General features: G+C 40.0%; 1 protein-coding gene across 1 annotated transcript in view; it reads left to right on the forward strand.

Moving 5' to 3' along the window:
• The window catches only part of LOC126940753 (elongation factor 1-delta-like), a 110,066-nt gene extending 100,628 nt beyond the window's left edge, over positions 1 to 9,438 (forward strand). Inside the window, exon 3 of the mRNA XM_050766924.1 lies at positions 6,199 to 9,438. Coding sequence (XP_050622881.1) covers positions 6,344 to 7,045 — 702 coding nt within the window. The 5' untranslated portion in view covers positions 6,199 to 6,343 and the 3' untranslated portion in view covers positions 7,046 to 9,438. The remainder of the gene's footprint in view (positions 1 to 6,198) is intronic.
• The last annotated feature ends 9,371 nt before the right edge of the window (positions 9,439 to 18,809 follow it).

The following is an 18,809-nucleotide window of genomic DNA, read 5'->3' on the forward strand; positions in this document are numbered from 1 at the left end:
CATTTGAGAGCTAACTCTATGAATGTAGGAAACCAAAAAATAATTTAGTTGAGTTTTACTTTATACAAATTATATGGACTACCCGAACAGCTGACTCTTTATACTGCTTCTGGAAAGCGAGAAGATGAAGATGATTTAGAGATATGGAACTCAAGGCCGTGAGCTAAAAATTACGTTTCTTAAAGAAGCTGTTTTAATACATTTCTTCAGTTCAGTAATACTGCCCTAGTGTCACACTCTTCTGCAGAAACGAAGCAAAACTCAGCCTGGAGTGGGCCAGAAGGTGTAAGCCTGTAAGTGTGTTAAGGGGAAGGAGGGGGGATGGTATGAAAAGTGCTGGAAAGAGGAGCATTTGGGTGCCTGAAGTATTTCACAGAACACAGTCACTTTCTGCCTATTCACTTGGATCTCCTGAGGGTACCAAGGAGCTCAGGCCTTCTGTGTTTCCTAAAACTATGTGGTATGATGTACTTTCTGACAAGTTGGTTCACTAGTCCTTCTTCCAGAACCTCCTTGCAAGGCAGTTCTTCACCTTCTGCTTTTTCTTCACTTATTTTATTCTTTTTAAATTATTTCTGGATTCAGGTACGTTATAATTTATCCTGCACTTCTCTGCCACCGCGGATATAGCCCCACCCCCATGCTTCATGAAGGCTTCTTCTTTCCAAACAACTGGATCCAGGGGAATGCCTCACTCCTGCAGCCAGCATTCCTGCTTTGCCCTCTCGTTCTATAAGGTCATCTGGCCCTGGCTGGTAGCTATCGCCACAGACTTACGAGAAGGCCTCTTGGCTTGAATCTTACATAAGTTGTCCTTTCTAAGATATTGAGTTGACATAATTAATTTGACCAGGTGGAGTTGTGAAAAGAGCACTGAACTTCAGGGAGCTGAGTCCTAGTCTAGACTATGTCCTTAACTGCCTGTGTATGTTCTCCAAGCTACCTCACTGACCCCTGTGACCCTCAACTATACCACCTGTTTCTGCTCTTTCTGTGCCCAGTACTCTCGTTAGGGGCAGCAGCAGGAGAGGGGCCCTTCCTACCCCTCTCCCAGCCTCTCCACCAGGGTCTCCAGTGGACAAGTTAGAGAGTCACCTGTCCAGATTTTGTGCAATACTTACTGGCTACTTGATTTCTAAATCCCCTGCTACCTAAACCACGATTCCACCATCAGTCAGACAGGTTTCACTCACTGACTGATTTTTACAGTGGATGATTTAGAAACTCCCCTGGGCCATCAGTTTTCCCACAGTGCCTACGTACCACCTGAAAACAGAAATGCACACAGATTGTGATAACCATTCCCATTCTAGCTATGCAGTGGGACATAAAGAATAGGCATGATAGATGTAGAACCCAATGGTCAGATAAATTAAGGCACACATCAAAACCAAGACTCAGACCTTGGTCTTTTGACTCCAACACTGAAGCTGTTTCTACTCTGTTCCACTTTACTCCATTGTCAACTGTTATCATTTGTCTGATGAGATTCAAGACTTGAAGACATGTCAGTGTTCCAATCAGCTTTCATTCTGACCCTTATATACATACAGACAACTTTATCCTCTGCCTGAAGTCTTGTATTTTCAATCCTGAACCAAATTACTGATTGATTCATTGATCACTTCATTCACAGAATATTCATTTGGTTCTTACACTGTGTTAAGGATAAAACTTCAAGGATCTAACTGCACATTACCCTTTTGTTCTTTTTACCCATTGCTCCTTTAGGGCCATCTCACACTGCAGATAGTTACCTAAAATGCAAATCCACTTGTTTCATTCTCTTGCATAAAATTCCTCAAAGTTACCACTGCCCTTAGGATGAAGTCCAAACTCTTTAATTTGAAGTACAAGATATACAAATTCTGGTCACTGCTCCATCCCCAGCCTCTTTTCTAGCCCTCCTTCCGCTTGTGTTCCAACAAACTTAGCCACTTTCAGATCCCCATGGTCCTTCACGTTTGCAATTCTAGGGTAAGTACTGTACACTCTACCTGAACAGTTTCACCCAACCAGTTTCTACCTTGGCTTTGGGGGTCAGCTTGAGATCCCCTCTTCCAGGAGGTTTTCTTGACTCCAGTGTTTCGGTTGGGTCCTTTCTACATCATTCTAACACCTGTACTTTTCCCTGTCATAGCACTTATCACACTATATTGTCGTTGTCCGTTTACTTCTCTGTATCTCCCCACTTGCCAGTGACCCAGGAACCGTATCAGTCTTGTTAACCATTGTTTACCTATCACAATGCCAGGCACACAGTGTGCATTCAATAAATATTTATTCAGGTGACTCAAATCACACTGAATGGAGTTAACTCTTGGTGTACCTTGTGTGCTCTGGCTTCTCCCGGACTCTGTCCATGGCATTCTCCCTCACCTCCCAACATACAGACGCACACTACACACACACGCCCTGCATTTCTGTTAGGCCTTTTCTTCCATTCTTCCCCTAGTTAAAGGCCAAATCCTAGGCTTTCATCTTCTTCCTCTGACCTCCTTTAGTTCTCCTTGATGCCACCTCCTTGGCCTCGGGGCTGCATTATAGTAACTTTATGTTTGTGTGGAAACTCTCTGAAAACAGAGACTATCTTGGTTACTTCCTTGCGTGGCTCATTTGTCTAGGAGGGGGGAAATTGCACAAAGTAGGTGTCCTATCAACATCTAGTGGTTAATTAACTGATTTGCTGTAAAGCTATGTCAACTCCATGGAGCCTATCTGATTCTGGCTCCAAGAAAGAATTAGTTGATAGACAGAGATTGCCAAAGGGAAAGGTCTTTATACTGATTTTTATAACAATCTGAACTCCTAGTGGGGGGAAAATGCAGGTATGGCTTATCTTAGTGTGTCATTCATTCATTGTCAGGATTCTACTATATGCTGGGAACGGTTCTAGGCCTTGGAAAGAGAGCAGAAAACCAGACAGTTTCTGGTTTAGGCTGATGGGAAAGAATTTTCCTAGCAGAGTACCTTGCATATTGCACACCTCAATAAATATTTCCAGAGTAAAGGAATGAATGACCCTCATGGTCACAACAACAAATCTCAAAAGAAGAAATCAATATATTTTTAAGTCATATTTATATAAAAACATCAAAAACTAACATTTTGTCTTCCATTAAAAAAGCCTCAACAATAGAATGTTAGTGTGTGTTATTCGGCTGAGGTTCTATGGTCTTGGGTCTTAAGAGACCAGGCCTTAAGAGTCTAGGCCTCTGTAGGAAACAGGCAGCCTGGTCTCACGCTCCTTCTGAAAGAACTCCAGCAGCTGAGTTCACAGCAGTGGGCCTGGCTTGGTTTAAGGAAGCAAAAGAGAGAGAGAGAAGTGGTCCTGACACACACCATGCCCACAGACACGTCAGATTAAAATGAGCGTCTCACCCTGCACCTGGAAAAAGGGGGACTCAGGCACCAGGTGTGATGGGTTGTTCATTCAGCACTCTTAAGCCAACAAGTTGGGGTGTTTAATCAGCTAGTTCTTATAATATCATACTGATTTTACAGTCATCTGTTGTGAAAAGCAAGGAACCATCTGCTTGGAGGAAACAGGCGGTTCCAGGTACTTCCTTGTTGCTTAGTCAGAGGACAAGTGTGATGAGGACTGTTCGTGGCCAAGAGGAGAAGAGGGCCCCAGCCAGGACTCACATGGCAGGAACACCAGCATGTAGGCTAACGTTGCTTCTCGTTTTTAAGTCAAAATTCTATTCCAAACACAAGTTTTTTTCTCAAAATCCACAATCTAAAAACTTTACTTAAAATTATTTTATTTTTATAGTTAAGTGGATTTTGAGCATTTCTAAAGTTAGACTGCTGTCTTTGTTTTCTTCCTGCATGTAGGTTTTTATTGGAAACACAGGGTAGTCATAGGAACAATGGTGGCTAGATGCTTTCTGGCCTTCCTTCGGGTGAACAGACTCTGTCAAAGAGCTGTAGAGATTGGGGTCTGGTCTGGGTTCCCTCCTCAGAGCTTCCTCATCACAGGCACAGTGAAGGCACTCTGTGATTTGGCATGTCTCCTTAAGTGTTATGTTCTTTGTTAGAATTCTGTCATTCTAGACAGTGTGGCGATTTCTCAAGGATCTAGAACTAGAAATACCATTTGACCCAGCCATCCCATTACTGGATATATACCCAAAGGATTATAAATCATGCTGCTATAAAGACACATGCGCACATATGTTTATTGTGGCACTATTCACAATAGCAAAGACTTGGAACCAACCCAAATGTCCATCAATGACAGATTGGATTAAGAAAACATGGCACATATACACCATGGAATACTATGCAGCCATAAAAAAGATGAGTTCATGTCCTTTGTAGGGACATGGATGCAGCTGGAAACCATCATTCTCAGCAAACTATCGCAAGGACAGAAAACCAAACACCGCATGTTCTCACTCATAGTTGGGAATCGAACAATGAGAACACTTGGACACAGGAAAGGGAACACCACACATCGGGGCCTGTCATAGGGTGGGGGGAGAGGGGAGGGATAGCATTAGGAGATACACCTAATGTAAATGACGAGTTAATGGGTGCAGCACACCAACCTGGCACATGTATACATATGTAACCTGCACATTGTGCACATGTACCCTAGAACTTAAAGTATAATTAAAAAAAAAAAAAGAATTCTATCATTCTGGAAGCCTGCAGACAGGTACGTTTGATGACATTTCAGTGGGGCCTTCAGGAGACATGCAGAACTTATGATCGGGGCATCCATAAACATGTGCTGTGAAAAGAGTGCCTCCTGAGATTGTGTTCAGTGGCCTTAGGTTGCGAGTGGGCTCAGTGGTTACAGTTTGTGAGGACAGGAACCATGTTTTCCTACACGGTGGTATTCCCCACAGCACTTACTACAGGGTTAGGTGCTTAATAGCTGGTGAAGTCATCAGGCAAGGTGGAAGACACGACGTGCAAGAAGTATGTCACAGCCACTCCACTGGCCACACCCCTGCCCATCTGGTCACACAACTTCCTTAAATAACTGCTTCTCAGGCAGGCCTTGCTCAGGGCCAAAGTCAAGGGAGCCTCAGAGACAAGAGTTTGAACACTTCCTCTCATGAAAGGACTTCAGCTCAGGGATTTCACAGAGTCAGTATCTGCTTCACAATTGGTTTCAAGTTCTGATCCCCCATCTTACTAAACGTGTAATCTGGGATAAGCCACTGGCCCTCTCAGAACCTGTTTCATCATCTGTGAAATGGGAGTGCAAACACAAGTTTCACCAGCTGTCTTAAACCCAAATGAGATAATGCATAACTACAAAATGATATACGGATGAGGTTGACTGTACTATTCTTATTCCTTGGTGGCATTAAAGGTTTTGTTTTTCATAATTAGTACTTCTTCTTTGAATGTGTGGGTGGTAGATGCAATTGGAACCCTTTTGCAACTCTTCATGGTTGGAAAGTTATCTAAAGTTGCTAATCAGACCCTCTGCTAATGTAAATTCTATATAATGAGACACTGCTAAACACCCATTCATTTTAACTTTCTCATTAAAAAGGATGACATAGAAACCCTTCTTTGTAGTCAGTATAGATGTATTTCCTCAAAGTGAATCATTAAACTTAAGGGTTTTGTCATGTGAGGCCTCTGAAAATTGTACAATATTAGAAACATCAATGTCTGTGTTTAATAAACTTACTGGTAGCTTTACTGTGTTGAATGTCTCTACCTAATTTTGTTTGTTTAAAACTTTGCTTTTGGAAATTTAGCCCTTCAACTTTTCTTTAACAAAATCTTGGAATGAACTTCTGATTTTTTTTTTAAAAAACTGCTTATATGTAATATTGTAAATGAGTTCACCACTTGAAAGTAATTTACTTAAATAATGAGATTTAATTTTAAAGCCTTTAAATATCAGCACATTTTTATTTAAAATTTGATATATATGGCCTTTCCTGTTTAAAAATGCTGATGTAACAAAAACTGAGATAGCTTGTTTACTTTTTATTACAATAAATACGTAAAATTTATTTACAATAAATACATAAAATTTACTTACAATAAATACGTAAAATTTATTTACAATAAATACATAAAATTTACTTACAATAAATATGTAAAATTTATTTACAATAAATACGTAACATTTATTTATTGGACAAGTTTATTAATGAGGATGGAGTTTTTGTTTTTGTTTTGCTTTGTTTTCTAAAAATGGACGAAAACACCCCCTTTCCTTAGGCGTCCCGTGTCCCCCGATTCCTCCTCCCTGGTTGCCGCGTCCTTGGCTGGCGTCAGAAAAATGGCTGCAAACTTCCTAGTACCTGAGAAGATCTAGTTCGATAAGTTCAAACATGGCGTTGCAGAAAGGAGATTCTATGAACAGATGAACGGGCCTGTGGCAGGTGCTTCCCGCCAGGAGAACGGTGCCAGCGTGATTCTCCTGATACTGCCAGAGCCAGAGAGAACATCCCGAAATCCCTGGCCGGAAGCTCAGGCCCTGGGGCGTCTAGCAGCCCCAGTGGAGACCACAGTGAGCTCGTCCTCCGGATCGCCAGTCTGGAAGTGGAGAACCAGAGAGGCCCGGCTGAACGTGCTGGAGAAGAGCTTGCCCGGCCACCAGGCCACAGCCCCGCAGACCCAGCACGTGTCTCCCATGCGCCAAGTGGAGTCCCCGGCCAAGAAGCCAGCCACAGCAGCAGAGGATGACGAGGACGATGACACTGACCTGCTTGGCAGTGACAGTGAGGCAGCACAGCTGCGGGAGGAGCGGCTGCAGCAGTACGCAGAGAAGAAGGTCAAGAAGCCCGCGCTGGTGGCCAGGTCCTCCATCCTGCTGGACATCAAGCCTTGGGACGGTGAGACGGCCATGGCCCACCTGGAGGCCTGTGTGCGCTTCATCCAACTGGACGGGCTGGTGTGGGAGGCCTCCCAGCTGGTGCCCGTGGGCTACGGTATCTGGAAGCTGCAGATTCAGTGTGTGGTGGAGGACAAGGTGGAGACAGACTTGGGGGAGGAGGAGATCACCAAGTTTGAAGAGCGTGTGCAGAGTGTCGACATGCAGCTTTCAACAAGATCTGAAGCCTGAGTGCATGTGTGTATGCACATGTGCGTGAGGCCCTGCCACAGTTAAACACTGAGACGGGCAAAAAAAAAAAAAAAAAAAAAAGGGATGAAACAAACTTAATGAGTCTATTAATGGTAACCTGTTTACTTTTAAGGAAAACAAAAATGCTAATACTATATTATTTATGTGCATGCTTTATTAACAAGGGAAACTGTTTTTACCTTTATGTAGGAACTGATAGTGAGCCCAGTATGAGCAGAAGATGTTAGATTTATAGCTCAACTTTAGGTTTTTCTCCCTGTCATGAAAAAAAATAAAACAGAGTTCTGAATTCAAGACTTGCCTTATAAGTATATTAAGAAATGACTTGAAGAGCTGTAACCTAAAAGTTCCTTTTCAATTGTTGCTCTATAGTTAATGTGTAGTTACAGATTTGAGAGCTTCCACATACTTTTCTCTCACATTCCTAAATAATGCTCTAATTATATATTCATATCTGGACTATGAAAATACTTTTATATCCATATAATATTTACTCAATATACTTCAGTAATACTTTTTAAGCACTTGCAGTTGTCTGCCTAAGTAATGCTTTTAAAAAAGTGTTTGGGAGGATAATGGCCCTCCAGTTATTCAGTTACAAAAGAAATGGCCAGACCCAACATTCTTTGTTTCAAATAATTTGGGGGAAAGTAGCTACCTAAAGAATCTTTGCTTCAGCATTTGTTATACGTCCATCTTTTTTAATAATCTGGAATAGTACGGATTTGGGAACAGAGCTTTACAAAATGGGGTGAAATGGATAGTTTTTGGTGACAGGAACGTAAAAACTCTCATTATAAGATGGTCAGAGCTGGACACAGTGGCTTACGCCTGTAATCTCAGCACTTTGGGAGGCCAAGGAGGGCGGATCACCTGAGATCGGGAGTTTGAGACCAGCCTGACCAACATGAAGAAACCCCGTCTCTACTAAAAATACAAAATTAGCGGTGCATGGTAGCACATGCCTGTAATCCCAGCTACTCGGGAGACAGGCAGGAGAATCCCTTGAATCCGGGAGGCGGAGGTTGCAGTGAGCTGAGATCACGCCATTGCACTCTAGCCTGGGCAACAAGAGCGAAACTCCGTCTCAAAAAACAAAACAAAACAAACAAAAAAAGCTGGCCATGGTGATGCAGACCTGTAATCCCAGCTACTTGAGAGGCTGAGGGAGGAGAATCGCTTGAACTCAGGAGACAGAGGTTTCAGTGAACTGAGATGGCCCCGTTGTACTCCAGCCTGGGTGATAGAGCAAGACTCCATCTCAAAAAAACAAAACAAAAAACAAAAAAGATGGTCAGAGTATTTTTCAGTCATGATTTTAATGTTTAGAATTTCCGTCCTAAGTGGTGTTAATCCTTTTGAGTTAAACAACTGATTGTCAGTGTACCCTTGAACATCCTGGGAGTTCAAAGCACACAGAAGGAGGAACAACAAAGAAAATGTGTATTTTTGTCACTAGATTAATTGGTGGTGTTCTCTCAGGTATCAAATAACTTCTCTCCCACCTTGACACTTAAAACAGACTAAAGTCATCTTAATGAATAATTAATACTGAATAAAGTTTTAGAGTAACTGATTTTTATAAGCAAGAAAGATACCATTTCAAGAAACACTCTTTGTAGATTTTAAGTATCAAAATAGATGCTGAAGGGTAAATGAAAGGTATACTTTAGAAAGACTACATCTATTCAACAAAAATCTAAACTATGTTGTTGTATGTATATTGGGTGCAAAACACAGTGCAAGGACTCAACAATTGTTAAGACACTGATACACAGTAATCTGCTTTCCTATCTAATTTTTTTACTGGGAGAGCAGAATGCTTTAATTTGGGTTTTCCTGCTTCATTGACATCAGTATTTAAGCTTCCCTGTTGGACCAGCTAATGGCAATACTGACACTACGTCATCTGGTAGAGAATCCCTAACTGGCAACAATGTGTTTTCCTACAGGAAAGTCCCAGGGGCCTTAGGTGTCCTCCACATCAGGGTTTCTTAGTTGGGGGTTTGTATGCTTTTTGTAATTTATGTCTGTTCTCCACCCTCTAGAAAATAGCTAAGTGAGAAAGAGTCATAAGTCAAATATCCATCCTCAAGTCCCAACTCAGGAACAGTTTCTGGTTTGTTAAGAGTATCTTGGAGCCCCTGCATAACAAAGGGAATATTAACTTACCAATTTAGGGCTTTTGTTTTCAAATGATTGTGCAAATCTGAATTTCTAGAGGAGATTTTCCAAAATCCACAGGCACTGGCCAAGAGATGTGATTTACCAGGTCTGCACTGGGCCAGGCATCTAACTGCAGTATGAACATTTTCCCAGGTTCATCTGATGTTTGTCCCATCCCCTGGTCAAGAACTACTGACTTAAAGAAAGTGGAAAAGATCTTCAAAGATCAAACTTATTCGTAAACTATTCTAAGTTTCACGTGTAAGAAGCAAGAGGTAGCTATGTCTGGCAGGCCTCTGTTGCTGCCCCATGCAATCCAGTCCACTTCCACGCACCCACCCAACCACTACCACCCTCAAAGCTTAGTGTATTCTGTGGCAAAAGAGGAACCTGTAATTTGAGTTTCATCATATGCAAAGTGCCTCTGTGTCCCCACTCATAACTGTAAAACCCAGAACTGCACAGTGCAGAGTTCCAGACACACCCATCTTACGGTCTTTGTTCTAAATCCTGCTCACACCATAGGGTAAAACATTAGGACTCGCTCTGTGCCTCTCAACCATCTTTTTTTTTTCTTTTTATTTTTAGTTGACATATAATAATTGTACATATTTTTGGGTTACAGAGTAATATTTCTATACATATATACAATGAGTACTCACCAAATCAGGGTAATTAGCATATCCATCACCTCAAACATTTATCATTTCTCTGTGTTGCAAACATTTAGAATTCTCTCTTCTAGCTCTTTTTTTTTTTTTTTTTTTGAAATGGAGTTTCATTCTTGTCGCTCAGACTGGAATGCAATGGTGTGATCTCGGCTCACTGCAACCTCCGCCTCCCGGGTTCAAGCCATTTTCCTGCCTCTGCCTCTCAAGTAGCTGGGATTACAGGCACATGTCACCATGCCCAGGTAATTTTTGTATTTTTAGTAGAGATGGGGTTTCACCGTGTTGGTCAGGCTGATCTCGAACTCCTGACCTCAGGTGATCCACCCACCTCAGCCTCCCAAAGTGCTGTGATTACAAGCGTGAGCCACTGCACCCAGCCTTGGCTTTATGAGAATATACAATAAATTATAGTTAACCACATTCACCCTCCAGTGCTATAGAACACCGGAACTCATTTCTCCTATCTAGCTGTAATTTTATATCTGTTAACCAACCTGTCCCCATCCTTCCCTCCCCCTTGCCCTTCCCAACCTCTAATACCCCCAATCCTACTTTCTACTTTCATTAGCTCAAATTTTTGGGGGGCTCCCACATGTAAGTGAGAACATGCTACAATGAATTTTTTAAAATGGTAACAGTGCCTGTTAGAGGGAGCTGATTAGAGTAAGTTGGATGAATAAGAAACATTTTAAGGTTTTTAAAAATAAAAGCTCTCAACAATACAAGTGATATTATAAAATATAGAAATGTTTAATGAAAAAGAGTTAATATCATCTGTGATACTGAGTGCTGCACAGAAACTTCATTACTCAGAATTAGGGTAAACTATAGCTACATATTTTCTTTTGTTACTGAATCACATCCATATGAAACAAATAGCAATCTGGAAACTTCGCAAAAGAGATATTCTGGAAATGTGGTTATTTGTAACAAGGATGCCACGAATCACTACATAATTATTTAAATAAAAGGCAAGGCAGTTTTGGAAAATTATAAACACTGCAAAGTTATGGCCTTGTATTTTTTCTTATTTTCTGCTAAATTAGAAAGAACTTCGCTGTTTCAAATATACTCAAGCTGTTCAGTTCTTCAACAAAAAGTAGGTGACTGAAAACTGTATGCTTAACTATGCTTAAGTTATTATTTATAGTAGTGATAGAAGCCATTTTATTGGCAATAAATCACTTCCTGATTTCCACACCAAGCATTCCCACATGCACAAACATAGGTGTGTGGGAGGAAGGGAAATGGGCAAGAATGATTTCCTTCAAGAGGCTACTGAGAATGAAAACTCAAAATCTGCACCCCTAGGGGTGGTGGAAGGAGAGGAAGAAAACTCCCTGCCAGAAATTTGGCTAACATGCTGAGCAGAGAGAACTTTAAAAGAAGAAGAAGGAGAGGGAGAGGGAGGAGAAGAGAGAGAGAGAGAGAAAGTGAAGGAAGGAAGGAAGGAGGGAGGGAGGCAGGGAGGGAAAGAAAAGGAAGGAAGGAAAGAGAAGGTAAGGGAAGGAAGGAGAAAGAGAAAGAAAAAGAAGAAAAAAGAAGAAGGAAGAAGGAGGAAGAGGAGGAAGAAGGGGAAGAAGGAAAAGAAGAAGGGAGGAGGAGAAAAAAACAGCAGAAATAAAATAATGTGGCATCTGTATCCACAGACATGTCTTCCGGCAGGGAAAGTGTGAGGTGGTTTTTATTTTGAAAAGTTGATTGATATACACAGGGCTAGATAACTGATAAACTGCAGATAAGAAACTGGGTTTGATGCTTGTCTACGGGAAATGACGATGTTCCTTAAATGTCACCTAGATGGTTAAAAGGAAGGGAAGCATGAGTGGAGTCACTGCTGATTTGATGAGTAAGGGTTCCTTCTTTAAAAGGCTCTTTGGGATGGGCACGGTGGCTCACGCATGTAATCCCAGCACTTTGGGAGGCCAAGGTGGGCTGATCACCTGAGGTCAGGAGTTCGAGATCAGCCTGGCAAACGTGGCAAAACCTTATCTCTACTAAAAATACAAAAATTAGCTCGGCGTGGAGGCAGGCACCTGTAATCCCAGCTACTTGAGAGGCAGAGGCAGGACAATCGCTTGAACCCAGGAGGCGGAGGTTGCCGTGAGCCAAGACTATGCCACTGCACTCCAGCCTGGGCGACAGAGCAAGACTTCATTTCAAAAAGTAAATAAATAAATAAATAAAGTAAAATCAAATAAAAGTTTCTTTGAAAGTTCCCAAACATTGAAAATAATGGCGCGTTAACAGAAGATTAAATGAAATGAAATAGTAAGAATCAAAGGTTTCTGTTTCATTCTCCCCCCAAAACAACAACAAACTGTGTCTCTACCCAACTCTTGCCTTTGGAGGTTTTATAGGAATGTTGGCTGGGGTAGGAGAGGAGAGTGAGACAGAGAGAGAGAGATTGAGGCTTGTAAGAGTCTCTGGCTACTCTTTCTGTTGCACTTCTCTTTGAAAGGCTCCCTAGGGCAGTCTGCCTCTTACTGCTCTAAAATTAAGATAGGATCTAGCTCTGTTGTAATTGGGCAGCAGAGGTAGACATTATGCCAATATATGCCATTTTGGTGTTCAGACAGAAGTCCAGCATTGTGAGTTACTTTCATTATGTGTAAAAATACGGTGTGGAGAAGTAGATAAAAATTTGCTCAGAAATTCACTGCATTCTTTCAGGAGCTATAGCAGAGTAGCAATTTATGATTTTGTTTCTTTTAAATGTGGAAGTTTGGAATTCACAAATGCTATAAAATAGATCAATATATAAAAGTTGTACACAAAATGCACATTAACCAGCTGACTAGAATTTTGCCCCATTCCCGAACCAGAATGTTTATGAACCCCTAATCTCCTGTACTCTACAATTCTAATCTCAGTGTGCCACATTGCTGCATGTTACTCATTGCTGAATGGAGTGGCACATAACATCTATTTAAATGTTGCCTAATAGAACTATGGTATAGTTTAGGACTTTATATGAAAGTTATAAAATTTGAAATGCCATGAATTTCATCCCAGTGGCAACATTTCCCTAGTCAGCTTTTAAGGAATATGATTAAATGAGATGTATACTCCACTTTTAAAATATTTTAATTATCAAACAAATAGAATTACATGTTTTTTTTTTTTTAAAGCCACATAGATTCTTCAAGCTTGGATCTTGCCAAGCCTGGACATCAATGAGCTATTTCAGTTTGTTGTCATTGTTGTTTTAATCAATGATAGGGCATCTTGGAAAACCTTTGGCATTTCCTCAAAAGTTTCCTTCTTATTTTCCCGCCTAATTATTAATCTCATATAAGATATGCCTTTGATTCTTGGGGATTTACTATTTTTTGTTTATAGATTAAGCTTCAAAAAGTGCATGGTGGTTATGCTGTTGAAGAACTTAGACAAGAGAATAACTCACTTGGCAGTGAGCACAGTGGAGAATCAAAGAATCAGTGAATTGTGGATCTGAAAGAAATCATAGAGAACATCAAGTTCAGTGCACTCATGTTACAGATGAAAAACTGTAGACCTACAAAGACAATTGACATGGAGGGCCTTCTGATTCCCATAATGTTCTATAGCATCATCCTTCATGAGATCATCAGAGAAACCTAGCTTAAGAACCTCTGGGTCATTTTTATATGCCTGAAAAGTGAGAGGAAAATGATACGCACACCTTCCTGTGGGTCCCAGAGGCCAACAATCCGTGCATCAGCCTGTGTTTATTAAATACCCACATGTCCTCTGCTGTGCACCAGATGCTGGTGGGCAGGGCTGGTGTGTAAGTAGAGATTGGAAGTATTAAAAAGTACATGTCAGTCACACTTGGTGAGACACGTACTGACAGGTGAACCTAGCCTAGTGCACAGCATCAAGACCTCAACTGGTTTTATTTTGCAGTCTGTCCTTAAAAGAGAAAAAGTCCTTCTTTGATGAAAATAGCCATTAAGTGAAAAAGAGGAGATTTGAGTTCAAGGTGTTATAGCTTTAGCTCAAGGAAACACACAGGAAGTGTGATTCTCCTCAGAGATATGATCCAGGAGAAAACCAGGGTCCTAAACATTCCTTTTTGAAGAATATGTCTCAGGATATATTCCTTTTGAAAGGTAAGGGTCTACTCAATGGTCACCATCCTCACAGACTGAGATTTGTTACCACTCCCATTTCACAGTGAGGAAACTGAGGCATATGGAAAACAATCTGTTAAACGTTAAGAGAACCAGTTTGAAACTGGGTGAAAAATTGCAACTTCTTACCTTTAAGTTCTCCTTTACCAAATATTCCCTGAAGTTTGTTCCATTCTCATGTTAAAAAAAAAAATTGTAACCAAAAGTAGCATTACTGCTATGTGTCTTAGTAGTTGAACAAAAAAGTGTATCATTTTTCCCACACAGATAATAACCAAATTCCTATTTAAAAATCAGTTAAGAAACCTCTAATTAAAGGGGCAATGAATGGAAACAGTAGATTTGGCCTAAATATGCTGGTGGAGCAGCTGTGGGCCTGCATCTGTCATGAGTAAAATACTCATTTGTGGGAAGTGGGTCCCCTTTTATAGGTTGTCAGGGCTCAATTTAGTCCCGGAAAAAGATGTCACCCTATTATTTTATGTGGTCCTCAGCTTAAAAAGGTGTCTAACTGTAAGTACTACACCTCCGAAGCGAGATGTTAGAAATAATCATTGCCTTGGAAAAAAGATTCTAATAAAGCAAATTTTAAAAACAAATACAAAGCCCAATTTCTCATAAGCACAAGAGTTTGAATATGTAGAAGGTCATTTTGTTTTGTTTTTTATTTGTTCTGTTGAGTAGTAGAAGGAAAAGATCATATGACTTCATATAACCCAAATGTCATCTGGGAGCACTTTGCTCTTAAAATTTAAGTAGATTGGTCAAGCTTCCATTCCATACCTGTGGGTAGTCTCGGGCTCAATCCAAAGATGTTTATAACTTTTCAGGGACATGGGTCCTTGTGCTTAAGTTTCTGCTCCTGTGAATGTTTTGTTTGTTTGTTTTTCCTTTGTTGGTCATTTATGATTTTTTTCCCCTCATATTGTCTCTATTCTGTATTGTGTGTGGGTTCAGAAATGAAGTTCACCTTCTTGCCTTGACTTCTGCAAATAAAAACTCAACCCAACCATAAAAGCCTCTGTATGTGTAGTGGATTCTACTGGATATCTGGAGAGACAAAAATAATACAAAATGTAGATATTCATTCAGCACAAACAACTTTGATTTAACAGCAGAGGGCCTTATTCTTGCAAAGCCCTCTCGGCCACCCTCCCCTTCAAGATTTCTTAAAGCATGTTCTACCAGTATTCAACCTCTGGTCATCAAGATGGCTCTTTTTTCCTTCTCTTCCATCTTTCCTTTCAAATTTCCTTCTACCATAATGTCCCCAGAATTTTACTTTCTTCTTCCTCAATCATATAGAGCAGTTCTGCTCTTTCCAGCCCTACTCCCAAGCCCTTCTTCAGACCTATCATTGCACATCTGAAACCAATCAAGGTACCCATCATAAACCAAAGGACCACCTGAGACTACTCCCTTTCAGCCCATGGTTGTCATAAGGGTCCATGAGAACCTTCTGCAAATCTTGTTAAAATTTCAGATGCTAGTTTTTCAGATTTGGGGTTGGCTGAGGAATATGTACTTTTAATAGTCATGATTTGATTCTGTTAGAGGGATCTTCAGCTTTTTCTTTGAGAAACTGTAGTCTAACAAGACTCATCCTCTACAGAAGTCAGTTGGAGTCCAGACAGCATTTTTTTCTCTTTTGCATATACTGTAAACCTTAGTCCAAACAGAGCCCTGGAAAATCTGCATGGTGATTGGAGTTAAACATCCCTCCATCATCCTGTTGCTCAGACTCTCTTACTTACCAAAGACCATGCTCTTTTTTAGAAGTTCTGTCAATTAAAACTTTGGTACACTCATTAGGAAGGGATAAAACATATTTCTCCGGTCTTAAGAGGATTTCTCTTGCTATGAAAATAGTTGTATTCACTTGAACAGGCACAGTGACTGGTTTAGCCAAGGCACATAGAAGATAAAGCTTGTTTGGGGACAACCCAGGGAACTTAAAGGATCAGTGAGTAGAACTATCTTGTTAGCAGAGTTCCACGTTATTTTATATTTTTATTACTCAATAGTTTGTGATAAGTTCATATGTTAATTTGAGTAACAGCATTACTCAATGAGGGTAGCTTTTTTTGCAACTCATTTTACAATACAGCTTTGTCCTTTCTGAAAAATAATTTAATTACAAAAAACCAGAAACTGATTGGAGGGTCATTATCAAGTGTATAAATTATCCATAGTATGAATTGATACATTTCCTTATATAAATGCATTTTAAATTATTCATTTTATAAAAATGGGATATATGCTTTTCAGGAAGATATCAACTCTTGTATGAATAAATAAATATCTATATTATTCCTAATAAGTTTACTGTCTTTTGACATGCATCTGTCATTGCTCTTTGAATAGAAGAGCTAAGTTTTCTATTTTTTTTTTCCTTTCCCTGACACGTGTATCCAGTGATTTCTGCCCACCGTGGGTGCTCAGGAAATGCCGATCCCTTCATCCCCATAACTACATTATATTCTCCTCCTTCCATTAATAGCGTGTGAATCTAGCCCATAATTTACCCACCTAGTGTGCCCTGGATTCTTCCTTCTAAAGTGGAATAAAAATAATTGCTGATCCCAGGAATGTCTACCATCCTAAAGACTCCTGGAGTCTAGAACTGCATTCCTGAAGTAGTTCTCTCATCTGCTGGTAGATTGTCTGTAACAATCTGCTTTTTTTTTTTTTTTTTTTTTAATAGTGTCTCTCTCATGTTTAAGCTTTTTTTTGGAATCAAGCCCACATTCTTCAGCACGGCATTGAAGACTCAGCAGCCCTCCCAGTCTGGCCCCATGCACGATGGAAGGCCTTCTTTCCTGGCCCTTATCCTTCTCTGCACACTACTCCAGTCCCACCATACCATGGACTGCTCTCTGACCCTGATGGCATTCCCATGGCATATGTTCTCACACAGCCTTCCTCATTTGCCCACCTTGCTTGTCTCTGAGTCATATTCTATTCCAAGGCTAAGCTCAAATGTCATCATATCTCTCAAACTGTCCCTCACACTCACACCCCCACATGGTTTAGTTGTATTCTGCCTTTTGTTCCACAGGTCTTTGCACATCATGGTATTATGGCGTTTAAGTCTGTACATACGTATTGGTATTGCCATCCCCAACCAAGGTTCCAAGGCTTCTGAAGGTAGAAAACTATATCACATAAATGAAGAATGAATGAATGAATGAATGAATGAATGAATGAATGAATGGAGTGAATGAATGAGTAAATATTTAGCCTATCTGTCTGAACTGCCTGCTCGTCTTAGCCGTTGGAAACATGCTCACAGCTAAATCATTTTCTAAGAAATAATAGTCTTCCTTAGTATTAATTTTATGTTATTTTTGTCTCTTCTCTCCAAGCCCTTATCACTTGGATTCTTGCTATGTTACTTTTGCTTTAAGATATCCCTGTTGTCTTATTAACTACTTCAAGTCCTACACAGATTTATGTAAGTGAGAAATATACAATATCCTCTGTACATCCCCTGAGCTAAATAAAATCATTTTCCATCAAAGGCAGCATCACTGTTTTCACTTCTCTTTTCCTTACTATATTTTGGATAAAGATAATGTAGGCTTTTCATGCGCCAATCAAGTTGCATAATGTTTCTGAGTCAGTATTCTTTACCAGTTTATCTTGCTTCTGCATATATGGTTGGCTATGATTATTTGACAGTTTCTCTTGTCTAACACAGATTTACAAAATCAAAACTTTCTAATTCTCTTCAGTTTTGCTGGTGTCATTATGTATGCCATAGTTGCAGAATTGTGTTTTGTGCAACCATATAGAAGAATAAAATACAGAGGATGAAAAGAGACTCAACAAGGAGAGGTAATCTTAAACTTGTCAGAAAATAAAAGTGAATTTCCTAAAATTATTAATATGGTGACAAGTATATACAAATTTTGCATTAAATAATTGGGTGTAAATTCTTAACCCTAGGAAAGCTTATTGAAACGATGACTCTTTGATGTATGGAATGGATTGTTTACCAAATGAAGCAACATAACAGATATCTCTGGAATAACCAGCTTTACAGCTGACAGCAAACTCCTTAGGGCAAGGACTTTACATGTTTGGCACATTGTACTTATACTTACTGTATATCAGTGCTGTTTAAATATTTAATAACAGTTGCTCCCATACCTATTCCTGGCTGGTCCAGCCTTCCTGACTTGTCATGTTCATAATCAAATATGTATTTCTACATTAATCATTTGGGGTGTGGTGCCACTTTTAATCCTAGGCGGGATGGTGCCATCTTCTGAAGGCTTGGGGTGTGCTCTGGGTGACTAGAATAAAGATAATTAGCTATGAATATCAAACATTACTTTTTATTTTTCTTATTTAAAAATATGTTCCTTTTTAGAGATAGATTGCTTGCAGAGTGAGCTGTATTGTTTTCTAAAGGTGAAGCAGTGACTGTTTTTGGAGATACACTAGGACCTGGGCTTCATCATCCAGGCTCTGTAACTAATGGCGTGACCTGACCTCTCTGGTCAGTTTGGTTATCTGTAAAGAAATCCTCCTGGGCTAATTGCAAATGGTTCCCAGAGTTTTAGTGTTATTACCTATTTCCAGTTGTAATATTTGTGCTTATTTACTTAGAAGAAATAAATTAGTTTACTTTTAATTTTTACTGGGTAATGTAAAAAAAAGTGCTCCTACTTAAATGTTTAATCTCTTTTGTGATTTATTTCTTCAAGGGGAATTTACCCAATATTCATTATATAGAAAAAGAGAGTGATGGCAACATATGGGAACTCCAAAGCACATACATATAGA

The sequence above is a fragment of the Macaca thibetana genome, chromosome 17 (genome assembly GCF_024542745.1).
Source record: "Macaca thibetana thibetana isolate TM-01 chromosome 17, ASM2454274v1, whole genome shotgun sequence".
Classification (NCBI taxonomy): Eukaryota; Metazoa; Chordata; class Mammalia; order Primates; family Cercopithecidae; genus Macaca; species Macaca thibetana.